This window comes from Athene noctua, chromosome 8 (genome assembly GCF_965140245.1).
Source record: "Athene noctua chromosome 8, bAthNoc1.hap1.1, whole genome shotgun sequence".
Taxonomy (NCBI): Eukaryota; Metazoa; Chordata; class Aves; order Strigiformes; family Strigidae; genus Athene; species Athene noctua.
The window spans coordinates 6,014,491-6,041,815 of NC_134044.1; the positions used below are offsets into that span (position 1 = coordinate 6,014,491).

General features: G+C 38.5%; 1 protein-coding gene across 2 annotated transcripts in view; it reads right to left on the reverse strand.

The window, feature by feature from the left end:
• LOC141963363 (glypican-5-like) overlaps positions 1 to 27,325 on the reverse strand; it is a 388,391-nt gene that overhangs the window by 76,241 nt on the left and 284,825 nt on the right. For both annotated transcript variants that reach the window (XM_074912617.1, XM_074912616.1), the window contains one exon: positions 18,692 to 18,842. In XM_074912617.1, the coding sequence (XP_074768718.1) occupies positions 18,692 to 18,842 (151 nt within the window). The remainder of the gene's footprint in view (positions 1 to 18,691; positions 18,843 to 27,325) is intronic.

Consider the following 27,325-nt stretch of genomic DNA (forward strand, 5'->3'; position numbering starts at 1 on the left):
TCTGTCACCTCTTCCACTTCAGATCAGTGTAAGTGGCAGGAGAACCAGTCCCGTGCATACAGTAGCTCCCCAGAGGCAGGGAGCTATACTGGCAGGCATCAGGGAAAATTACCTGTGATGCTCTCACTCCAACAGAAGGAAACACTACGAAAATCTGGTATGATGCAAAAGAAAGCTCAGAAGGATAAAAGCTTGTTCTTATCTGCTCTGGATCATAGAATGGTTTGGGTGGGAAGGGATCTTTAAAAATCATCCAGTCCCACCCCCTGCCATGGGCAGGGACACCTTCCACTAGCCCAGGTTGCCCAAAGCCCCGTCCAGCCTGACCTTGAACACTGCCAGGGAGGGGGCAGCCACAGCTGCTCTGGGCAACCTGTGCCAGGGCCTCACCACCCTCACAGGGAAGAATTTCTTCCTTAGATCTAATCTAAATCTGCCCTCTGTCAGTTTAAAACCGTTACCCCTCATCCTATCCCTACACCCCCTGATAAAGAGCCCCTCCCCACCTTTCCTGTAGCCCTTTAAGTACCGGAAGGCCACTATAAAGTCACGTGCTGGGCACAACGATAAGATGAGCAACGTGTGTTCTCTCAACAGTAATGAGATGTTATTTCTTTTCTCATCTTAAATTACTATCATATAAAAAAAAATACCCTGAATACTGTTATTGTTGGCAAGCCTAAGTCCAGAAGAGTTCAGAGCTTCTGCCCTCATCAGCCACTTCTGTCCATGCTCTGTGTCTGGCCTTGGCAAGTTTTGCTGCAGCTGGAGCCAGCCAGGAGAAGCTGGCACTGAAGGCGGGTGAGGGGTTTGCTTGGTTGATTACATAGTGCCAGCTTGTAGAAACTGGCATCTCTCAAACTGAGAGAGAGAATGGTGTCTGGAGGATGTTGGAAAGAGATTTCTGATTGACACTGAAGGCTTGCAAAGAATTAGCAGAGAATTAGGCTCAAATAGAGTTACCGTGATCAAATACAGCGCTATGTGTGATCAAGCTGCAGCACTTCCAGGAAAGAGCATCTAATGAAAGTAGGCATCAGTCGAGCCAAGGAGCACGAGCCTGGGCACACCCGGAGAAAAGGCAACGCGTGTTATCTGCAGTGCTGCGGCACAGGGAAACTGGGAGCTCAGAGAAGGATGCTGAAGGAGGCTGAAAAGACCAGGAGCATGAACTTTCAAGGGAGACATGGCTGTGTGAACCACCACAGCTACATGAGCACTAAAGGGACACTGGGGATTTTATTCCCATCCCAAGCCCCTGCTGAACATGTTCTTTTCTACCTATAAAAAATGTGAATATCTGAATCATAAGGCACTGTCAGCTCCTGAGATAGTGTCAGAAAATGAATATTTAATTTTTATACTCATAAAAAATACTAAGGGAATGTTACAGAAAGCAAAAGTTTGGGTTTACATTTCACAGCTAGAAAAAGAGCCTTTCCCTCTGAAATGTTCAGCTACTCTCCCTACACTCGTGCTCTGCAACAAATGCTGTCTCCTCTCCTTCCCTCAGCTCCTATCAGGAGGGTCTTCCTACCAAGGTAACCTGCTCCAGAGCTTGGGCTTTCTTCTAATGACCCCCAGAGAAAAATTAAATTTGAGACTTCTGAGATCTTAAAACATTCTCATATGACAGAAGTGCCCAATAATTTCAGATAAAAATAAGAGATTTTGAATACGGCATGGATTCTTAGTATCTAGAAATCATGAAAAGTGATCATTGTACTGTTTCCTGTGAGAAAAACATGATAATAATAATCATCATCATCTCCTTAGACTGAGATACTCACCCCTAAGAAAGGTTGAAGAGATGAGAGATCTGATAAAATTTAAACTATTCTGATACTTATTCGCATGGCACAAACAGTTCATGTAGTTTGAGAAAATACACTGAAGTTTAAACATCTATTGTAAACTGTTACACTGATTTAAATTGAGGCTGTTCACATACTGTCTTTTAAAACTGATTTTTTTTTTTTTTAATTTCAGTAAATCAGAATGTTTCATTTGTCAGTCAGAACTGTTAATCAGGACGATGTGATATAATCTGCTAAATCTCAAGAGTGCTAAGATATGAAGAGCCTTCAGCAGTAGTAAAGGTAATTAAGTTTGTTATGATTTTCTATATATTCTGCAGCATAAAATCTGATTGTTCTTTTGGCAAGGGGCCATGTCTGTTCATCTTCAAAGATGACCTGTTTTAAATTTTAAAATAAATATTATTTAAAGTTAGATATTTTATTTTAATAGAGCACATAATACCAATATATGTTCTTCATTATATATAGCAATTAATTTTTTTGCTAATATACTACTGTATTGAAAACTTGTGTGAATTTTTTAATACATATTCAAAAGATTAAAATACTAAAGGCAGGTACTTAGCTGATGTTAATGAAGATGACAGATCCCATGGAGCAACATTAACATCTTGGCATATTAATAGTCTGGAATTTTTTGACTGACTGTAATAAAGAGAAGATCTGGGGTTGAAAAAGAAGAGAACTTAGCAATATTTTTTCTCATTATTAGTATTTCTCATCAATTTCCATGAGAAATTATGAAAAACAATGTCTGCGGGAGCTCTCCACAGGATTCTTACTAGCTGACAGGTGAAAGAGAATGTTGTTTCGGAAAGATCATGGGGTTAGGGGCTCCACATTTATCTGGTGCTGGAGAAATACAAACCCTTTGTACCACCGTTTGGGGACCGTTGTGGATCTCAAAAACGCTATAGGTGTTTAACACATCCAGCTACTCTAAGGAGCTAATCTGAAACTCTTACTACAGTCAGCTCAAAGATGATTTCTTTAATTAAACAGAGTATATGTCCCCCCCAAATCTAAGAGCCTTGATAGTTTCAGTTCGATTCTCAGTACCACTAATCCACACATGCTCACACATCTGGTTCTAGCCAACAGATCCAATATTTTCTCCTTCAAGAAACTGTCAAAACTGAAACCCCCACAAAAGCCCTAACCACATGCATCTCTCCACTTCCTGAGATTTACTCCTAACATTATTTTCCAAGCTATTAGATTGAACAGGAAAAAAGATGACTGTAGCCATGTAGCTGGTTTACTGCACATGCTGATTTAGCACCTAAAGAATATTAAAAGTATCTGACCAATTCTCATGTAGAAGTTTTGTTAATTTATATGCACAATTTGGATCCCTGGGAAATGAGTTCTGTTGTCCATTTTGAAATTACACTTTTGTTTTGATTAGTTACACTAATCAAGTCTCCAACTCTAATAAATATGTTAAAAATAAGCCAAACAGTATCACTCTTCATGCACTGTGTTATTAATCTGTAGTCATTAAATTTCATCACATTTGTATATTTTTTGCTAAAAAGTATTTAATTAAAATATGGCAATAATCACATTAAATTTATCTACAACCTGTAACAACTGGTTTTCCTTAGCACTGAATAACACATGTGCACTACATTAGCCTAATGAAGAATTAAAAAAAAGAGTATTAATACAGTACTTTCAAGAAAAAGGTGCAAGCTTCCCACAGCTTCATCAATTATTACATTACCACATACTGCCTGGGAGTTTAGCAGTCATGCATTTGATGATGCGCATTTTAAGGCATTAACGCTGGGCAATTTTCTTCTAAATTCTTTTCAGGACAAATCTCCTTAAGCTCATAATATCTTAACACCTTCCAAGAACAAAAGTCTTACATTCCAAGACAGCAGTGTTAATGTACTCTATGTATAACATTTACAGTAACTGTGAGTTGTATGAGACCTCAGGAGAAAACAGATTACATATCTGCTTATTTTGCAAACGTAAGGCAGGGAGACATGCTGTAGCAGGCAGTTGGGAGCATACTCTGCCATGCTCCATCCCAGCTCAAACATACATTACCGGGGCTTACCATGGCTGTGATGGCAAGCTATTAAGCCTTGCTGAGGGCTAAGATCAACTAGTTCAGGATCACTAATGCCACACTAACGCGACTATATCAGACCAGAGTACAGGAGAGGGAGCTCCCATCTGGGTGCCAAGGACCTGCATGACAACCCGCCACTGATCTTGCAAACTATTCCTCCCAACACTCCCCCTTGCCTTTGCAAATGCTCCGCTGAAGGAGCTGCCTGAGGAGCTGCTGGGCAACATCCACACTGAGATGTGCCTTGCAGCTCTGAAGAGGGCACAAATACATGGCTTGCTCCTGCAAATGACAAGCCACTCCCAGAGAAGAGATTAGCAAGGCAAAGCCTTCTGCCTCCAAAGTTAATTTATGATCACATCCCAAATCTCAGAAATCAATGAGAGATGTGTGATGCATGAATGAAATGAAAAGAGAACCTGAACGCTTGCTAGGGAAGAATTTTTATTTTGACTATTTACGTTCTAAACTTCTTAGTTTTTATCTAGTTTCAAACAGCTGTGACCAGCATGGAAAAGGGATCATTGCAAAGATTAAATATTAAGTCTCTTTCAAGGAAGTACAGCAAACACAGAAAAGTAATCTCCACCAAAATCAATGCACATATCTGCAAAAAAGGAGACAGAACCTGTGCCAGTGTTCAAACCTTCTTTGTAGCATGAGGGAACAACTAAAGAAGAATTCCTTTTTTGTAATGTTCTGCTGATTTTAAAAAACTACAGTATTAAGGTAATGCGTATAATACACAAGTCTAAAAAGAACACATACAGAAAGGATTGTGTTTGATTATATAAAATAAAAGTAGTGATGGATTACATTGCACTCATCGATATCAGCACAATGTAAAGGATTTGAAACCAATGGTTTGATTTTTAACAAGATGCAGAGAGTTTGTACATGGTTAATCAGAAGTATTGTACTTTACATAAATGCTTTACAAATGGTGACACAGTAATTACAGTACTGGGAAATGGCTACTATCTATCCGCTCTGCATTTTACAGACTAAATAGAAATTTCATGCATACTGAATACACTTGTGTTAGCTCAATTCATTTTTTCAATATTGTTTTATAAGGTAAGAATAATATAAATTCTAAATTGCTATTCAAACGTTACATCTATTTTATCATGAGTTACATTTTTAATAAAATGCAACTTTACTTGAAGCATACATAATGTTTGCATAATCTGTGGAAGAAAATTGTCACTCTCGGAATTTGTAATTTGCTTATTTCTTATAAAACCTTCTTTTGATGTATTCTGCAGATTGATGGGGTTTCAGTGTATTTATGCAGATATAAAAATATTTTCTGTGGTTGCGTATTTGCTCCTTTGAGTAGGTTTCTTTATAGTCTGCAATATATTTTCATATAGTTTGCAAAAATAAGTTTATGATTTATCTGCAGTTAAAAAAATTCATTTCAAATCTTCTTTGATACAACACACTTCCAATTTTTGTTGTGACATAGATTATGCAAATTTGCTTGACAAAGAGTATGCAAACTGATTTTAAAGTAGCAAGGTTCAGCTGACAGTACCTAGGCTTCTGCATTAAATCAAAAGGATTGTGGTTTTTTAGTCTCATGGATGGACATTGATTACTTGGGGGGGTTTTGGATTAATGGGGAGACTCCCACTGGGCATTTCCCGGTGATGCATTTGGGTATGATACTGAACCACTGTTGTGTCCCCATTAGTGTCATGCATCTTTTTCATTTACTGACAAGCTGTCAAGGATCTGTTGAGATGTCACAGGACCTTGGAATACGATTAAAGTGGGTTTTTTTGATTAAGCTCTTTCCAGTTCATGATAGCCAAGTGGAGTTTATGTCAAGTGAGTCAAAGCTTTAAAGCAGTCTGGAGACAGAGAGTACTTTCCTGCTCAACTGGGTAAGACTGTATATCCAACAGATTCACTGGGAACCGGAGAGAGTCACGCTCAGATGCTGTTTTCAGAGGAATCTCACATGCTGCTCACTAGTGCAGGAATCCCCTCTAAGCACTAAAGAACCTGAGCAGGAAACACTCTGCTCTATGAAAACTCCACAGGCCACCAGGAAGAACAGACACCCGTGAGTGTTTCTGCGGGGTGTTTGAGAGAGAGAGGAGAGGGATCTTCCATGTCGAACTACTGAATCTGTGGAGGCAATGCCTGGACTTCAATAGGTGTGATTCTTGAAAAGCTGTCTGGCCACACGTCTGATGAAAAAAACAACCAAGGAATTGCTCTGCAACTGCAAGAAAAACCTCCAAATATGAATTGAATGTGATTGTAGGGCTCATGACTAGGATGAGGGTTTTACCTCAGCTTTGGAAGAATAAAACCCAGGCAGCACCTCGGCTGGTTTCATGCTCCAGTTCATAACTTGGAGGGCTGTAATGGAACCCACAAGGATGGTGGTGATCCTCCACAGAGCACAGATGAGGCTGGGGGAGTGCCATGGAAGGCAACAGCATCCATGCCTTCAACCCGAACAAACAGGTTCTGCCAGGAGAACTGAATGGAAACATCTTTTAGTATCTGGAAGGAGGAGGAGTGTAGCAGGAAACCCACCCTCAGGGGTAAGGCAGGAAACTTCCAGGACAAATTCCCTCACCTAAGGTCAGTGGAATGAACACAAATGCAGCAGGTATTTACCACACTGCCTGGTAATGTGAATATTTTTCAAAGTCCCTGTGGTTTTAATAAAAAATGAAGAGGCCCATGAAGAGAGAAAGAGAAAAACTAACTTCCAGTGAACGTAAGTAGTCAGTCACTTTCAAAAATAATAATTTTTTAAAATATGTGAACATAACGTGTGTATTTCAATTCCCAGGACTATTCTGCGAGTACTTTTTATGATGAGTGATAAAATGTTCCAGCTTGGCTACAATTTTACTAAACTGTTGTAATGGGATTCTGGTACTTTAACTTGAAATGGGACTCTATCCCAGTTTTGACAGCATGCTTTATTATCAAAAGCTGATTCTGAATTGCTGCCATGACCTCTGTAAATTATGTAAATCAGGATATGAGAAAAAGACAGTCACTGTTCTTTAACCTGAAACAATGTCATTTTCTGTGTTTTGGCACAGGCCAGGCTCATCACTGCAGTTCATCCTGAGCAGGAACTTTGCAGGCAGCCTCTTAGGCAGGTATGTCACTACTGTGGGGTACTGTCCTGTGCAGAGTGGAGGATGGCAGCAGAATCTAACCCTTCATTTCTTGGCTCAAACTGTTACCTCATTAAGTCAAAGGCAAAATTCCCAGTGATGATTACTGGGTCAGAATTAGGCCAAACTCCCCCATCTTGGTTTTTCCGGCCTTTATTCTTTCTCCTGAATTCTATAATACAATGGCTTTAAATCAGGAAGAACCTTCTGGCTGAAAATATCAAGCTTACTAGATGGCTTTAAAAACGCTAAGGTTTTTTTTGCAGGTGGCAAAATATCCCAGCCCGAATCTATATTTTTCCTTTTGTTTTAAAAACCTACAAAAATATCGCTTCTAATTAACGTTCTTCCAATTGCACGTGTTACCAAATGTTTCTGTTTTGGAAAATTATACCTTTTCAATACAAAACCAAGTCTGTGCTTTTTTATCAGATGAAAACTCCATTTCCCCCATCACCAGCTCTAATGTTTCCACCGTGTAAGAGATTTATCCTGATGTAGGTTAGGTTAGCCCTGGGCACTATGCCTCCTCCCCCAGCATGTTCAGGTTAGTGCAAATGTTCTTTGTGCTGGCTTTAGTTGCAGCAGCACAGTGCATGTGCTGCAGCAGTATACATATTTAAACAGGCTGTTCTTTTACAAGTACATGTTCAAAAGATTTTATCTAATCAAATTTTAAATAGGAAATTACTGGTCTGACTTCACATCAGAAAGCTACTCCTTTCCCTACAGTTCCAGATCAGATTATTAGGACTTCACTACTAAATGGTCAGCAGCGTTCTGAGTCACCAGTCTTAATTTTGGGCTATAAATACCAGATGATGATTTATTACTTGGCAGTTTCAATACTGCAATGGCAAATTCTCTTTAATCTCTTTAATTTGAGATTAATGGCACACAGTTTTGAAAGGTGAGAAGTTCTGAGGTTCTCTGTGCAAATAATGGCTAAGCTTTGGGTATGCACAATGTGGAATTTCACCCCATCAGTGGATTTCAATGTACCTACTTTCTAGTGATTCAAAGGGTTTTCCATTGCCCATACAGATCTAGTCCTCCTTATCTTTGCGAATTAACTGTTAACTGGCAACAACAATTCAATGGTAAATGGGCTACAACTGTGATTTTGAGAATATTTAATGATTTTTACAACTAAATGGAATAAAGTTTGAAAGAGTAGTTGTTACCCTCATATGCTACCTGTATCATCACTGTTTAACATTTGTGCTTCATCTGGACTTCAGACAACAGTTTATGATTTACACAGTGCCAGAAATCCTATTATATGGTTATTCAAAAGTAAATGTTTGCTCACCAGAATATACAGTTATTGCTTTCACCTCTTTCAAAATCCTAATCACATTTCTCCTAAAAAGCACCAGACAACTGGGCCTTACCCCTTTCTTGGGAATGCTGCTACCCAGGTAGGTCACTTGTACCAGGTAGGTTTGCTTGTGCAAATTATATCTAGATCAAGAATGTGCATCTTTTCAGATAGCATTAAAATAGGAAATGGACTTGAATCTTGCTGAAATGAAGACTAATTTGCAAACTTGACAGAAGTGTTTATTTAGAAGATGAACAAAGTCTAATGTGATAAAGATACCTCAAAAGATTTAAAAAAATATTCTATTAATTTCAAAATATCATTTAGTCATATTCAGAGTTCGGTTGGTTTCTTATGGTATTTTATTTCAGAAATAATTCAAATTTGTTTTGACAAACCATTAGATATTGACAGAAGAACAAGCACAATAGAGGGGTTGAGAGACTGATTAATGAGACAGCCTAAAGAATGTTAGATAATCTGTCTAAATCTTAAAAGACAGGAAGACAGGGAAAGAAAACATTTTCTCATTCTGGTATTCAGGAACCTGAACCTGGAATAGAGATGTAATTTGGACAAAAAAGCTTCTGATAGAACTTCTGATAGAACATGAGAGGCAATTAATAGCTGGAAATGGAGCAAAACAGATTAAAACCAGTGTTAGAAGATTTGCTGTAGGATCCTGTATCCAGCTGACTTTTCCATCACTGAAAACTATGGCAAAGACTCTTAGTAATCCATAATCTAGAGATTTCACCCTGCTTGCACAGGTTCACTCTCCACACTCCTGCATGTCATAGAGAAACTTTTAGGTTTCTAACTTTGCAGTTCTGCAAGCTATATCCAGTTCCTTGGGTTTTGGGCTAGCAGATGGCATTATAGCCTCCTTGAACCTGCATGACACCCTAAAATGCCTCAGAAAGGTGTCAGCTGTCTTGTCCATCCTGGAAAGTACTGAATTTCAGAGAAATATTACTTAACTACCCTCAGGACAGAAGGACAGAAATAATCACTTAAAATCCAGTAGACAGAAGACACTGTGGGATCAATCAGATGCAAAATCACCTGCTGAGGAATAATGTGCCTAATCTTCGAACTCTCTTCAAGGAAGGTATTTAACTATGTTCAAGATCATCACCTGGTTTAAGTTACTATAAGTAACTTGCTCTAAAGACAGCCAGATCTAGCCCTGTAAATTCATGATCCTGTCGCTATGTCACACACTCCAGCCTGAAGTTCTGTTCTGCTTGTAGTAAATTGAGTATAGAGTACAGAACATTTGTACTGTGCTCTCTGTTACTGTAAAACTAAACTGTGCTTTCTTTCAGGGTGTTGTTTTGATCCTAAATTTCTCACCTGAGACATTCTGATAGCATATCTGTTGGCTTCAGGCGCAACAGCACTCTTTTAAGGAGTATTATTATACCTTAAAATGGACAATCAAGGAATAGAAAACCTCAAAATGCATACCTGGTATACTCAAGGCATCTTCTCCCTAAAAGCAAAGACAAAACACCTCCAAGAAACATTGGTTCAAGAGAGTGAGGGAGGGCAAACACACCAAATCAATTCTTTCCCTCCTTTAAAGGAACAGCAACTGCTGAGGTTTTCCTCATGAATCATAAGGGAAGGTGGCAGCAGGGAGAAACAGAAACTGTCTTTTCATTTGTCAGTGACTTTTGGGTCTACTTCCACTGCCAAACAGCTGTGCTATCTGCCTTTCACTTGTATGCAATGAGAGATGGCAGAGGGTTTCTTAAAGCCCTTAAGGTTGCAGTAGTTGATAACCTTAATCAACCTGAAACAATGTACCTTTGCAATAAACAAGGTCCTAGGTTTGCTTTTACTATCTTCCTTCCTTGGACAAATGTGTGGGTTTTTTTCCTCCAGATATCCCCATGTGCAAACACATTGCTTCTCACAGCTAGAGGTACTACTGGATATTACTAAAATCCTAAAACAAAGTAGCATGGCAAATGCTTCAAACCAGCATGGGATTTAAACGGCACAGCGATCCACTGTATTTAGTTCCTCACTCTCCTTCTGCTTTCACTGGTGAGCACGCTGGGGCTGAAGAGGAGGAGGAGGGGTACGCAGAGGTGCCACGCAGCACGTGGGGCGGGCACTAATACTCCCGTCACTTAGCTGTGACCAGGTAAGTTTGCCCTTGTGTGGCATGAAGACTTAACTCACGGGTGAAAGTTTTCCTTAGGCTTGTTTCGATAACGTATAGCATAATGGAGTTAGCATTTTAAACTGAGCTTCCATTAAGTTATACAAGTTATCTATTTTTAAGTAATTTGAAGGACCTTTCATTGTTAACTCCTCTTAATTAATTTTGACTTTATGGCATTTTGGGGGCAAATTGCCTTAGCCTTCACATTTATCCTATCACTACTTGGCATGACCAAGATATTAGAGCTCTTAAGTGAATTTCTTGTCAGAAGGATCTAAATCACACAGCTCACGAGAATTACTTGAGGAGGATGGGTTTTACTCTCCATTTAGCACGGCCTCTAAGCTCTAGGTGCCAGCCTGATGCTTGCAAGTGACATTCACAGAAGTAGGCATTATGAGTGTGGGGTCGCAGTATCTACCTGCAAACTGGTTTCAGTCTGAAGTGAAAAGTATAGTCTGCTTCACGCGTTTAGTAAGGCAATTTTTCTTGGAAGCTTGTCATTCTCACAGTTTTAGCCATCATATACCAAGTTGCCTCTTTTCATTTATTCTTTCTGTGGTCTATGTTGTTCCTGTTTGGGGCCATTCAGCTTTGTGGTATTTTTGTTTAAAGAAAGTCCGTCTTATTAAAACCTGTGAGAAATGCTGGTGAGTGGGGATTCGTTGGAAAATCAGACCAATGAGTTTTTCAGTTTAGGGTTGTTTTCCAAACACATCTCAGAAATATATGTACACACCAAGTTGGTCCTGTGGAAATGTACTAGATAAAATACTGCTGACAAAGTCAGTAAAAATTGTTCTGCTGTAATAAGTGCATTCAAAGGGCACAGATTACTAGTACTATTTTTAATAGAAAGTTGGTAAAAGCACGTTACCCTTCAGTGATCTTCAATGCGGTCTCTGATGATGGCTTACACAAAACTACTGCAAACAGTTAAGCCCCAAATGTCTTTATCTTGATCTCTCCAAAGTTTAATTTCCCCTTATGGAGCAGGACATTGGAAGGCTTTATACCCTAAGCAACTAAAATGCTTTTACCTTTTAATTTTGTCTAAATGGTGCTAAAATGATCAAAAATGTGCTGTAATTTACATTTTGTCTGGTGAAATGGTAAAAGTACATTTCCCCAATTACCTTTTTACCTCTTTGAAGGTACCAAAGATAGTACCAAAGTTGTTCAGAGAGTCACAGAGCTGGCACTTGGCCTGTTATTCCTCCAGCTACTGTTCTGAATAGCATTAGGAGAAATTCCTACACGGGGATGTGTTCATCTGGTCATGTAGAAAGTCATTTACACAACTAGGCAGAAAACTTCTGTCTTGGATGGATCTGAGCAGGAGAGCTGGTGGCACTGAGAACTCTCTCACCTCAGGTCTAGGAGTGAGAATCTGAAGGAACTGAAATCCCTTTCCTTTACACCTCAAACTGTCATGTAAATGCTGAGACTGAGGAAGGATTAGGAATGATTATACTCTTCTTCTCATAAGCATTTCAGTTTAAATTATACTGTGTAATGAAGGACACTAAAATGACACATAATACCTTATCCCTGTGTTGGCAGATTATAAAATCGATTTAATCAGGGAGAGAGAGGTGGGGAAACTCCTCTTTTCTTTTCTTTTCTTTTCTTTTCTTTTCTTTTCTTTTCTTTTCTTTTCTTTTCTTTTCTTTTCTTTTCTTTTCTTTTCTTTTCTTTTCTTTTCTCTTCTCTTCTTTTCTTTTCTTTTCTTTTCTTTTCTTTTCTTTTCTTTTCTTTTCTTTTCTTTTCTTTTCTTTTCTTTTCTTTTCTTTTTCTTTTCTTTTCCTCCCCCCACAATGCTCTGCCTTCCTACACCCTTCTCAGAAGCCCCTCTCAGCTGTCTTCTGATCCCATTTGCACAGGAGAGAGGCTGCAGGAAATGTCTCTGTCACCCACAGAAATGCTTAGTAAAGTGTACCCATGATATAACAGTGTGAGAACACCACAAGTCCAAGGTAACTCAGGATCAGATCCTACCAAATTCAGCTAGCATTGATCAAAATCTGTACTTTTCACCCTAATTATTTATTTTTTTTCTGGTTTTCTTTGCTCTCATGTCTCTTCCCAAACCGTATCTCTGCAACAGAAGCCAAAGCCAGAAATCTGCAGCCGTGGAACTACCACCCACTTCTCCCCACATGTGCTGAAGGCCCTCTGGCAGGGTTTGCTTATGCTCCTGCTGACAGAGGCTCATCTCTACCTACCACCCCAAACGACAAAGCTTTTAAACCACTGAGTTTTCTTAAAAATCAGCCTTATAGAAGGACTTAAATCGTTACTATGCTGTTTTGTGGATAGAATAAGGCATTTACGCTAAGGGCAATAAAGGAATTTATAGGCTTTCTTAAAACAGAGATGGAGATAAGACATCTTGTGCTACGAAGGATGTAAAAAAATGGCTATGCAAGGCAGTAGGATGGGGATGAGGCATGATGGAGAGGTTTCTCTAGGCAGAATGATGGAAGACACTGAAAATGCAGTATTTCTGTGAACTAGGATCATCTGTGAGGAAAGTGAAGATGTGTGGTGATGAGAAGTTGATGAGTGTGGCTGACTGCCAGCAGATATTATGATCTCAGAATATTGATGTTTTGTACTAATAATTACAAAATCAGCAGCTGTACAATTACATATTTGGATAAATACAAGTGTAAGTGCATCCTGTAACATGGTGAATAGAAATGAAGTATGATGAAAATGACAGCTCATACAGTAATATTGATGCCTAGAAAAGACAGACAAACCGGGAGAATGATAACATAATAAAGGATAAAAAAATCTTGATACTAAAAAGAAAAAACTGATAATGAAAACATTCATGAGCCGTGAGAAAAATAAATTAATTTTCCATAGCTGTTGAGAGCAGATACAGATCAGACAGAAGACATCAAGGAAAAAGAAAATTCACTTGTCTGCACTTATAAAGGCATTCTGGGGCAAAAAAATATCCTTTTCATTTGCCTGAAGAAGAAATCTACAACCAGGATAATCTCTTCTGATATTCTGTCTAGAGCAGAAAGATGCACTGAAGCTGTGGAGTGTCTAAAGAGCCAAGAAGAAAGCCAAGGGTGGAATCATGTCATCTGAATGTGCTAACAAAGTAAATTTGTTACAGGTTCCCACTTGGGCACTGAAATGTCATAAGAAATAGGATATCTGACTGAGATGTCTGAAATCAGAAAGTTCTTATTAAAAGGAGGGAGATTCATGAAGAAGTACGAAGAAGTACAGAAGAAAACTGTGATTGGGATTAGATAAGAATTTGGCAAAAATCACAATAATAAAAAACATTTGACACATAGTCATGTTAAAATTCTGTCTGGGATGTCACAGGATGTGTTTGTTTATTGAATGCCTGCACCAACAGATACAATTTTAAAGTACTGTTTAAAATCTGCTGCACCTAAAGCTCAGCACTGGTTAGTAACTTCTTGTTCCTCCATGGAAACCCACTGCTTTTGGCATGGGGACAAAGCAGGAGCCCATCACTGTGTGCAGCAGGCAGCCAGCCAGGGGAAAGGTAAAATCCATCTCTGTTCCCCAACAATCTAAAGTTTCAAGGCGTGTCAGAAGGAGTGGGCTTAATATATGCCCCATCTGAGGGCTAAGTTTTTTGACTCATATAGATTATACTCTCAGAGGGGTGAACCTGGTGCAAAGACTGCAGTTCATGTACACCAGACATTTTGCCTTTCTCTATTCTGTTCAGTGGAGGAAGGCCCAAGGGTAGGCTAAAATATACATTTTCCTTAACCTGTGCTGTTTGTCTGCCTTGACAGCAAGAGGACAGCTTAGTGCAGCACTAGCTACATTCCCTATGACTTGGCAGAATGCCGTATCAGGTTCCTCTAGCAAGAAGCATGGATTAATTTATCTTTTACACTGGCTGTGTGAAACATACAGCTTCCTATAAAGTACAGTGACACATGCTAGTGGGCAAGCCCAGGAATAGCTGTATCCTCCCCATCACAGACAGGAGTGCCTATGGACCCATGTGGAGAGGTGCTGTCAGCACAAGCTTTCTCCAACCTAGTGCTCCACAACTTTCACAAAGTCCAGAGATCTATATAAGTGAATTTAGACTTGCACTACACCCAGGTACCTGCCTCCAGTCTCAACATTTCCTCTGAACTTTAATGGCCAATCACCTGATGATTTCCCTGAATAGAGATCTAATGTTGATTGTCAGTGCTTGGGTGGGGCCTCATCACCAACATACAGCTGTGCAGCACAGCTGGGAAGGGGAAATCCCCTGCACTAACTTCCTTCCCACTTTTCACTGAACAGACTGAAATATTTTTCCTTTTCTCTTAACAGATGAGAGGCAGAACACAATGTGAATCTGTTGCCACTCTGTCTTTTCATGGATGGCAGGATGCTACTCCCTCTCCTAGTAAATATTCCTGTGACTTGATCCTGCAAGGTACTGAGCAGTCCTTGCTCTTCTCCACACCACCACCACCCTTCATGCTCCAGTAAGGGTTTAAGAATAAGCACTTACACCAGTGGGCTCATTCTGTGATTGAAGCTCATTTAAGACTATGCTTACGTGAGCATGCAGCACTAAGCAAGGTTCAGACTGACATGCTGCTTTGCACTTCTGCCTAGAAACCTGCAGGACCGAAGCAGTGTAAATCACACAGCAACTTCCCTAGCCGTGCCCAAGATTTATATGGCTTGCTTTCCTCTTCTTAAATGTCTCCTAACAAAGCTTTGTTCAAAGATGATTAACAGATGTTGTCATTTAAAAGTTGGTACTTGCCAACAAATGACACATGGGTCTGCTTGAGAAACAGTGCTGTTTCCACAGCTTTTCCCAAGAAGAGATACTTGTGGTAATTGGTAAGGCCTGTGAGAATATGACATTTTAATGTATCTTCTGCCATACATAATTTCCTAAAAGAAGGCTAGTTTCCTGAGAATCTGTTTATCTTGTTTGTATGAAATCATTTGGATAAACACACATGATACAGGATAGCTAATTAAGCCCATTATTATTAAAGAGTAAGTGGTGGTCTTTTTAGATAACAATGAATTTGGCAAGCAAAGATTTATTTGTAACAAAAGTAGACAAAACCCCAGCACTAATAACAGATACCCATGTATCTTAATTGAAGACATAAAATGATTAACTGATATGCAGAAATTATTCTCAAAGGCTAGAAGATGATGAACAAAAGGACAAGATTTTATTATCCATTGCAAGATGAGCTGAAATATATAGACAGCAATCTCCAGCTAAAAAAAATTGGGGAAAAGTATATGTACAATAGACCTGACTGGAGTATCCAAGCACAGAACCACTTCTGTGTTTACCTACCTGGTACACACTGAAATCTAAAACCTTGGAGCCTGGCCTTCTGTTAGCAGTTTGCAAAAGCAAACTGGGGAGAGAGCACTGTACCCTGTCCAGGGGGATCTTTTAACACTTACGAACAGAACTGTTTGGAAGATGGTAACCTAGATATTAATGAAACTCTTGGCAATTTATTATTAATGAAAAGGTGTTTGGGTTTTTTTCTGGAAAGTGGAAAGGAATGAGCACTCAGTAGGTTTTCAGAAACTAAAAGCAATCTGAGTCTTTTGCAATGCTCAAAGCAGGTCTCTCAACACATAAACTGTAGATATCATTTTCATATAGGTTTCAGATAAATAACAGATGTAGTACATTTTTACTACATTCTAAATTCAGCACTTCAGAAGTTGCCATTGAAATACTTCCCTCTTTTTTCTCCTTTCCGTGGACCTGTTGTTAAAAGCAGGACTGCTCTGCCAAAAAGTCTGCTTTGAAAGGCTTTTATTCCTTTTTTATTCCTTTTGTTCTACTGTATGACTGCACGCTACAACATGCACCAATGAGATTGGTGGCATTTCATAGCTATCATTAATGTCTCATCCAAACCTGCCATAGTAAGAAAGAATACTCCCACTGACTTTACTAAGCTTCAAATCAGGGTTTTATTTGGGATTTAGCTTTTGCTTCGATTCATGTCTCAATTCATTGTGTACTTCAAGCAAGGAATAGCCAATGTTGTCATATTCCACTTCTACAAAATTATGGTCAGATGTACTTGACAGGTTTTAAGTTCAGGAAATACAAGAAATACACAGGCTGTCCAATTAGAAACACCATTTTACAGACATGCAACAAGAGGAAATTCAACTAATCTGATGTTTATTTCTTTAACATTCTATTAAAGCAAAGAAAGTCTATAATGAGATTAATCCATTTTATCTCTTAACTGTATCCAGATACGCAAAACAGATTTACTGCTAGTGGCTTGTATACAGTACAGTATTTTAAAGCTAATTATGAAACAGCATTACTATTGTCACACAATGAAATACTTATTCTTACTGCTATGAATCAAAACCATTTTCTAAAATTAATTGTAATTACCTTTTTAATTGGATATAAACCCTACTAAACTCTGAAACAGCTAGTTATATAAATATAATTCTTTTAAATCCAGGATGATATCAGCATAAAATATTTTAATTAAATAGATTGCTAAAAAGGAAAAAAGAGACATTAAGTAGTTTTCCATTATTAAACCAGCTGTTAGCCAGGTCTTGAAAGTATTCATGTTTTTATTTCTGAACACCTGAAATCTGCCATTGTCCATGTAAGCATGCATGCACATCCTCCCAAAGCAGCGTATTAATAGTTTAATTGTTCATTGAAGAGTAGTTAGCACCTGGCGTTTGTATCATTCCACATAGGGAGGAAAGCATAGTAAAGTATTTACCCTCACAAATCCCAAGGGCCCAAAACATATAGGAGTCTTTTCATTGCTTATGTATATAATACAATAAACAATAAAAAAGCTAAGCAAATGGTTTTAAAATAACATTGTGTCAAAGTTTTTCTGTTCAAAACCAGTGGTGAGTAGGTAGTGAAAATCTTTACTTGAGCTGTTGGTCGCAATTATTGAATAATTTTTAAAAATACTGTTCCTGTGTTGTAATACCTCATGTATCTTGATCACACAGCTCACCAACGCAAATTAGATTCCAGATATTTATAATCTGGTACTGCAAACTAAATCTAACATTTTGCAAATTTCAAAATACACGTTTAAGCTCTGTTTTCCTGAACAAATACTCATAATAGGAACAACTGAAGTCTTGACTACAGACTAATCACAGCTTGTTTGTGAGTTTTAGCTGAATATAGGATACCTTTTCCCACTCCCCCCTCAGGGGTAAAAGGACAAGGAAGAGGCACTTCTTTATTTCAGTGGAATGAAGAAACAGTTTAAAACTTACCTGAGTTCTTTAACACCAGCCATCTTAATGAGCATTATTTTTCAACACTGTTATACCTGTATTTCATATATTAGCACATCCAAACCAAATTACATTTACACACATTGTGGTAATTAAAACAGCTACATTTCAATGAGCTGAACTGAATCGCAACTTCCAGATAAAATAAACCAAAAATATCAAGTATTTAGAAGGAAAACATCTTACTTCTTATTGACTTACTATAGTAAGGACTTAACTATGAATTAAAATTGCCAGTATTTTGGCAGAAGTTAAGTTAGATTCTGATGCTGATTCTACATTTGATGACAAGTAATGTCACAAATAAATACTGCAGAATGCATATCTGAGACTATCAAGAAATTTTATTTAACCAGCAGCTCACCACTAGAAAAAAAACCAAAACACTTCATGTGTTTTTTTCAAGAATATATCCTTTCAGCCAACTCTGTTTGGATCATGCTTCAGTGTCATTATGCAACCAATAAATATTTATGTTAACACTTAGCACAGTCTATAAGGACATTAACTTTCTATTTATTTGAAGAGCCCACATTATCTAGGAAGGCTCTTCCAGTATTTCTGTGATCTAGATTTTATTGCAGATATTATTCACTCTGAATTTAAGTCTTTTATTTGCACACCAAGTGTTAAATTATATTGGGTTACTGTCTGTATCATTCTATTTTTACTCTAGGTCTTCTCAGCTTAAGATTCAAATCCTTTGAATGTAGTAGGATTTTGACAGTAATTTAAGCAGTGCAAGTCTTAGCTCTGTCCACCTAATTGTGACATTATAAATTTCTAAGCTCTGCATGTGCACATAGTCACTGTATTTACCTGCTGTGTGAATCCTGTCACCGGATCCTTGACAGCCATCCTCATCATCACAATCCCCACTTGACTCCATCTCTTCATTTCTTCCACCTCCACTGCCAGCATCTCGGGAAGCCCATCTTTCCAGTTTTAATTTTGCCTTCTCAGCATCCAGCTAAAATGGAAGAAGCGAAAAAACAACAATGGTCAGAATAAATTCACAGCTCCTACCTCTGGTGACCAAGCTGGGTTTATAAAGCAACAAGAATTTTCTCATTCACTTTCAAGAACCGCTCCTCAGGCTTTTTCTGGCAGTGACATCCAAGTATTTTGGAATAATAGACTATATCATCAAATTTTCTCTACCACAGATGATCAGGGACACTCATCATCAAACTTTTAATTAAAAACATCACATCTACCAATATCATCACAGGGATCTCTGGTCCTGCAGTTCTTCTTGTCGCAAACCACAGTTTGGAGATCTAACGATAGTACAATCTGGCAGATGTCTGAGTACTTATTTTGGGCTATTTACAGTTGAAGACCACAATATATTTGACAACTTTTGAAGAGTTGAGGGTATTTACTACTTTTCATTATGGGCTTGGTCATTTGGAAACCTTGGCCCCTGGATATGATTTTTAAGATGGTATCATTTAAGATTCCTGTACCAACTGCAAGTTGTTCATTAAATTTCACTTGAAATGTATTTCTTGGACTGAGTATAGAATAAGAAAGCCTCTTCCAAAATAAATCTAAATGTGTCATACTAGGTCATACTTGCTATAACAACATATTTACTCGCCAAACATGTCTTTTTGACCTTTAGATAACTCTTTCTCCTTCTGTCACCATGAGCAGTTGCCTAGTATTAATGCTGTGGGAATAAATGATTTTTCAGTTCACTGGTAGTTAAAAATATTAAAAATACCATTTAACTTTCAGTGAATCTAAACCCAGCCTATCCAGGGAACAACAAGAGCAGCACTATTTGGGAAGAAAGTAACTGGCTTAGACTAATACATTCTGTTATAAGGCATTCATCAAGGAAGGATGATTGAGGAGAAACTTCAACCTGTCCCCCACACCTAAGAGGAGCACCTCTTCTGCTGGAGCTGTGCCATTTTTTGCACAACATTTCAGAACCAAGGTGCTCCACATTCCTCAGTGGCCACCTTCCTCAACAGCTTGTAATTGTTGTTGCTAGTGCAAAGGATGCTTCAGGGTATCAGGGAAGGTGGGACAGCTTCTGCAGAGAAAATCCTAAACAGCTCATTTTCCCCTACAGTCCAGTGACAGGGAACTACCCTGACTCAGAGTGGATTTTTTCATGACCTAAGTTGCCCTGGTTACTATCAAGTTTCCATTCCTCGATACCTATCACCCCCATTTCCTGACTACCAATTTATTTTCTGAATCTTGGTAGAAAATTACATTGGGAGTGTTGTTCTTGTTTTTAAGTGAGGGAAAGAGCCATTCTAGTATTTCTGATCACTTCCTTCATGTGGTTGAAACTCAAACCTAACAACGCATGCAAACAGTTTTGAAAGGAAGCAGCTTGTTTGTCTCCTTTTCCAGAGTTATGAAAACCATGTTCATGTTAGCTCTGCTTGTATGGTATGACAAGGTACAATTAGGGCCTGTTATTCTAGTTATGTGGAAATATTTTAACGAAATGGAAAGACTTGGTAATGCTTCTGAAAGTCGGTCAGATTCTGGATCTATCCAATATCCTTCATCACAAGTATCTTCCCCCCAGGAGTATTGCAGATCCATTTCAGGCTTTGTGATCTGCTTTATCCCAGAGGACTGTGATTATTCTTGGTACTGAGCAAAATGTATTTTGAAATGTAGCTACTTTGAAGATTCAAAGACATTTCACACTAAAAAGGAGGTGGGCTGGGAGCTGGGGGAGGAACTGGAGCACAGGGCTAATACAACTGTATTAACAGGGTTGAAAGGATGATGATGGATGCAGCAATTTCTCTGTAGTGGGAAGCTTTGTGTGATAGTCTCCTTCTTCAGATACTGTGAGCTGCCATCCTTCACTCTGGGGCTGACAAATGCTTGGATCAGTGCAGCAGAGATCCTGTTCTATGGAACAACAGATGCCAACTTCTATACGGCAGAACTAAGGAAATTTTTCACCCTTTCACTGAGAAGATCTGTTTGCTCATTCTGAAGACACAAATAACTTCACACTGCAGTGGGAAGATCAGTAAGTGGGAGGAGAGGGTATGGACTCTAGTGGGGAAGCGCATTAAGCACTCTAATTGTTACTGCATGACTGTTTTTTATAAACAAGTTGCTTAATGTTGAGCCGCGTTATTCACAGGCATAAAGGCTGATGGCATGGCAATACAAACCAACATTTTTTTAAACAATTGGAAAAACTTGCCTATGTGAGAGAGAAAGATAACTCAGTTCTTTCACAGATTTATTGTGTCCTGACTGTATTAGAGAAGACTCGTTCATTCTTAGTTATAATCCTTCAGAATGAAAAGAAATGGCTAAGTGGTGAACAGAAGGGACACAAAATTTAATGAAGGCTTTTAATGATTGTTTGCCAGTTAAAGCAGAAATGTTTGCTGCCAGTTAAGGTACTCATTCTTTTCAAAAATTTGATTTCATTCAGTGTCCATGACTCAATCCCGACCTTTGCTCAAAACAAGGAAATACTTGAACCAAAGGTGCACCACCTTCTTGTACAAAGACCAAGAAACAAGCTCAGCTTTTCAACATGGTGCACTGCAGCACTTTACAGACTTCTGGGTTTCTAGTGCCTTCACTACAAAAAGAGATTAGCTGTAGCTCAGATCAGCATCTCTTGCCCATATTAATGAAGGCATACCCAGCTCTTTCTTGGCTGATCAGTAGAGAGGGACATCAAATTACACAGAACTACTATGTACAAGTTCAACATTACCGCTTAAAGTAAACTCAGGTGCAACCTACCAACCATTTTCACCTTGTATACTCTTTCCCAACCTTTTCCAATGGCTTTTCCGTCTGTGGCTACCATTCATCTAGAATGATGGACTAGAGCCCAACTTTGTGCAGAAATAATGGTTTATTTATAGATAAACCCTTTCCAGGAGATGAAATAGTGTAGCTGCTTTAGGGAGGAGCTCCACCCACACTGTGCAGCCCTGTTGAGAAGGCAATGCCATCATCACAGTGACTTGTGATCTAGCACCCTTCACTTTTCCAAATTTTGAAGGAACACTTGTCCTTTGGCTACCACCACATGACTTCAGTGAGATCACTGATTTAGTGCGACAGCAAAGCATATGCCAGCATTTCTCTATCTCTTTTTTTCACAGAGTCATAGAAACCTTTCTCAAAGGTCTGAGACTGCACTGAAATAGCACAGACTGCATCAGGGTGGACTAGGATAGTAGAGCTTTAGAAGAAGGTCATAATGAAAGACATTAATCTTCACTTTTTATTAAGCTCTGCTAGGTCCAGAAGATGTGTGTAGATGGGAATGCCTGTAATGCTTTGTGGCTAGGGGACTGAGAGGTCTCCAACAGAGGAGCTGGAGGTCATACGAAGGTTCAAGGCATCTTCAGAGACAGCCATGATCTGTTAAAAAGCCTGAACAATTCTAGCTGCTGCCATCAATCACTACAACTTTCTGTTTCTCCACACATGGCTGTGGAGAATCACAGTCCCCTGCCCATATTTAACACTGGAGATCAGAGATTGGAGTCACTCATGGCATTTCAATTATCACTTAAAACCCACTTGTAACTAAGCCTTGTTTTGCTGACTTACACTTTGCCCGCTGATGCATAATGCCACTGAGCCATCTCTGGCAACTCTGCACAACAGTTCCAGCCTGGGAGCGCCGTGTCTTGATGCTGAGAATTGATGCTTTGGTTAAACAATTGCAATGGACTTCAGGCTGGGCACCAGTGCTCTTACCTTCACAAAGCAGAAATTATCTGCTGCTTAAGATTCCAGAAAATACTGGAATCTTAACACCTTAAAAATTAAGTCTTCAAGTTTTTGCCACATCTGAAAGACAATAGGGGTTTTTTCACTCATGAAAAAGTTATGTAACTAGATCAATAAGATCTGTGCAACTCAACTGTAAACTAACTTAAATCAGGAATTTTTCTAACCGCAATAGGCTTTGAATCAGGTTCACAAACCTCTAAAGGGTTTTTGATAAACTATACAGTCTTTCTGTGGGAAAGCTTTAGTATCTGTACCTGATTCAGCTGAAAGGAAAAAAATCACATATTAGTATTCAGCTCTGAGTCAGACACAGATGACTATCTGCATGCATTTTATTTATTCCAGCAAAGGTGCCAACCTTAAGTGACATTGAAAAAAAGTTTTGCTGACATATGGTTTTATGGAGAAGAAAGAAGTCATATGATATTGGTTGCTGTCTCTCTCCCCTATTAATACTTGATGAGGTAGCATATGCATTCCCACTCACATAAAAGAGTCCTTCAGACTTCAGAGGCTTCAAAGAGTATGTGACACATAACCCCTGAGCTTTCTATGATGAGTCTAACCCTAAACCTCACTCTGACCACAGGTGTGTTAGCATATAAATTTATTCTCATGGTTTTTCATGAAGGCATGTTCCAGTTGAATACTTCTACACATTAATTAAATAATAGCTGTTTAGCTCTGTGAAAACTGTTCAATAAAAGTGTCAATTTCAATCCATTTCATTGATTAGTCTGTTTTCTGAGGGGTCATATATGCATGTATATCTGAGGGGACAACTCCAAGCTGTAGGATAATAAACTAATTTCATCAGAAAATAGGTTTTAAAATTACATTTTGCACCACTTTTCAGGTCAGTGAACACAACAATGACAATCTAAGGGAATACACTTTCTGAGTAAAGCCACTTAAAAGTTGTGTGTTTGGAATATTCAGAGACAAATCCCATATAACAATTGTTTCCTGAGGGATTTGTTAACTAGTTTTCTATATGACGGATTTCAGTGTGAATGCTTTCCCTCTCTGAAAAGACAGCTTTGAGGTGAAATCTGACTTCCGTCCACTCACCGTATGAGCACACGTATCACTTGCCGGTGTTTTCACAGTGATCAAAAAATGGCTGATTATATACTGCATTTAGAAATTGTAAACTAAGCATGATCTTTTCTCAAGGTACTTATGAGTAGTTGCCTTTTAAAAGTGCTTTAGTGACATAAATATGATTTGCAGAGACAAAGCATTTTGCCAGCTTATGCACAAATAACGTACAAAGCCTAATCTTGAAAAGTCATAAATGACTCAATCCTTCCATTTATTTTTTTCAAAAATAAAAAGAAAAAATCCTTTCTAAACCATTATTAGGTCAGAAATGACTACAACTGAAAAAGACAATGTGTCTTTGTTTTTAGCCTATTATATACATTTTTTGTTAGGGACTGACATATCGCTTTAGGCATAAAGCTGCATTTTACTGGTGCCTTGTGACTGAGCAGATGTTCTGTCATTTCACAAAACAATAGCAACATAACAAATTTTAGATGTAACTGCCATATATATACTTATTCCAAGTGGGTCCTCTCCTTTGAGATAACATTTATGTTTAATTTTCCTCCACATATGTTCTTAGCTTCTTTTTAAAAGCATTTGGCAGTTGCTTTTGCTTCTTTTCACATTTTTCTAGCATTCATATATTACAACAAAAATAAGCAAAATGAACTTATTTGTCTTCAATTCTGTCAGACATTTTCTTATGGTTGTTCTTCCTTTGTCTCTATTTCATAGAAAACCAAAAAGGCCCAATGCATGATCCCCTTCTAATTTCTTCAGAAAGTAGTACAACTCAAGGAGGTAGTACCATTCATCTCTTAAATCCCTTTTTTAGCTAAATAAAACAGACATCTAACCTTCTGCAGCAACTGACACCCTCAGAAGGTTTCCTTCTGCTGTATTTATTCAGATCCTTACAATAACCTTTGCATAACACATCTTGCTTTACAAGTCACCTGTACAATATTAGAATAATTCAACTGAACAGCTATACATAATTTATGCAACATGGTTAAGGACTGACAATAGCTTTAGAATTTTATTCACGTCTCTCCTGACTAGACCTTTCCCAATTAGGGAATTGGACCAATACTGGTAGATTCCTTTGTTTGATGTTTTTCTCGATAGCCAAAGTACCTCACATTTACTTACACTGATATTTGCATTTCTTGTCTATGCCAGTGCTCCTGGTATATAAATACACACACATAAACTGAAGGGGGAAGGCTCTCTTCAAGCACATGAAACATGCAGATCACGAGTCTTGGATTATGCATGCCCACAAAGTTGGGACTGACACCTTCCTTTCCTCCTCTGCCCCGGTGTATCTCCACTCAAGCTGTACACAACTTTTTGGAAGTTTCTTTTTCCATTTTTGATAATTCTTTTTCTTCTGAGTTTCTTTTGGTTTATTCTACCATCAAGTTTTTCAGGTCGTCTGGAAGCACGTGCATACCTGAAATGGCCCATGCTTCGAATAGCCATGCCAGCTCTGTAACTATGCACACACCTCTCCTTCTATATTTGTGACATTGCAGCTCCCCATGGAGCCATCTTTTGGATAAATTTGACACGTTTCTGGTTGAGGTTATCTTGAAATGATGATGCAGAACATAAACTTGGAACGATAAGTGCAATTTTGGTGACTTTAACTCTCACCCAAATGTTGAAGCAGCTGCCAGCCCCTGTGCTGTCCCACTGCTCCCAGTTACACAAGCTCGGAGGCAAAAGTGTTCAACTTAGGGGGGCAGCCCCCTCCACCCTGGGGCTGTTCCACACCTCTGCAGGAACAAGGATGGGGGCCAGCAGAACAGGCTCACAAGATCCAGCAGCAGGAGGAACACAACAACATAAAGTTTCCTTAGAATCACTACATGTTGCAGATGAAATGATATACCTGCTCCTAATGGGTTTTACATGTTGTTTTTCATCCTCTGCTTCATTCTAGAATTCTTTTGTTCAAAGTATTTTAACTATATGACTGTCTTTTACTGTGCTTCTGAGCATTTTCAGTATGATCTGTATGTCTTTTAGGAAGGTTAGGACTTGCTTTCTGACTTTATCCATCTTTTTCAAGCCAAATAGCTGATGGAATTGGTGTTTTTATTTGGTTTGGTTTGCTTTTTTCCCATTAAATTAATAAACTACTCCTTTCTGAAACAGCATCTGTACTCCTACAATGGATTTAGATACTTATGATTTCTGTGGAAGTTTCTTGCAACCATTTCTTTATTTCCTACATAAAATTTCTCCTCCTAATTTTATAGCCTAACTTCTCCACATACACTTTCCAATCCTCTGTCCCTGAGGCTCTGTATCTGCCTAAGTCTGTCTTTACCTGTGATTACCTTTTGTTCTCCTGGTTTATGCAGATTGACTCATTACCCTCTTCCTCATATTTTGATTGCCAGATGACACAGGAGATACTTAAGGATCCTCACTTTCATTTATCTTTCAATACTTTCCAGTTCCCCTCTGTGTCCTTCCTCTAATCTGGCTGTTGCTCTCTGATTTCCCGGTTAGTCCACTGCAGATCCATACTTCACAGCAGAGAAGGCAAAAGCAATTACTTCTCTCTGTTGATCACATATGCAACAGAATTATTTCAACAGGAATCTAAGATGATTTTTAGAGATACACCTTGTTATACTGCAGGATTAATGCTTCTACTTCTGATGTTTATGGTTTCTGCTTTTCAACTGCTTATTAAAGGTGAGTATATTTCTAGAAGAGTGCTAGCAGGATGATCAGATTAATATTCATTGAATTAAATTACACAAGCTACATATGTTCTCATATTTACTGATTACACTGTGAAGAAGCAACAAGAATGTGCACACACAGAATATTACCACTATTAGCAAAAGCTTCATAGTAACGGTCTGGGTAACTGTCACCCAAAAAGTATTAATTGTGAATGATGTAAAGTGATCACAAATAAAAAAAGACTTATTCTAGTTAATAATCTGTTTTAACCAAACACAACAGCTGTTTAAAGAGAATTAATAAAATTTTATTTGAATTCAGTAAGTCAGTTGGGTCAAAGAAGCAAGCAGACACCTCTCCTTGATGTCTTATCTTTGTGTGGGTGTAACTTTTTGCTATTATGTGGTGCACCAAAGAAGATCTTTCTGATCTGATATCTAGCATGCCTTAGACATATACCTTGGGCTAGTTCCTGCCACAGGCACGAATTTCACCTTTAGACAGTTAGCTTAGTGTAGTCTTTTCCAAAAATAAAGTCTGCTTTTTAAATTGCAGTATATGTAGTCTGAAAATAGAGCATATGGCTAAAAAATCTGTCAAGTTATATTAAGACTTTCTCCACTTGTTAAGTGGAAAAAAAAAAAAAGGTAAACAATTGTAATAAAAACATAAAGTAAACATTGTAATTATTGATGAAGAGTATGCAGAAGTTGTTTACAAAAGATCTTTGACCCTTTAAAATAGTTCATTTTTGGGACAGCAGCTGTGTGATACAACAGCTTCAGAGGCAGAGGGTTGTTGAGAGTGCCAACAAGGTACTCAGAATGACACTGTCACCAGTTCTTGTGATGTGGCCCCTTGCAAGAAAAATATGGGCTGCAACACTGCATGAATGCACATATTAGATGGATGATGGTGCTACTGCCAGTGGGAGAT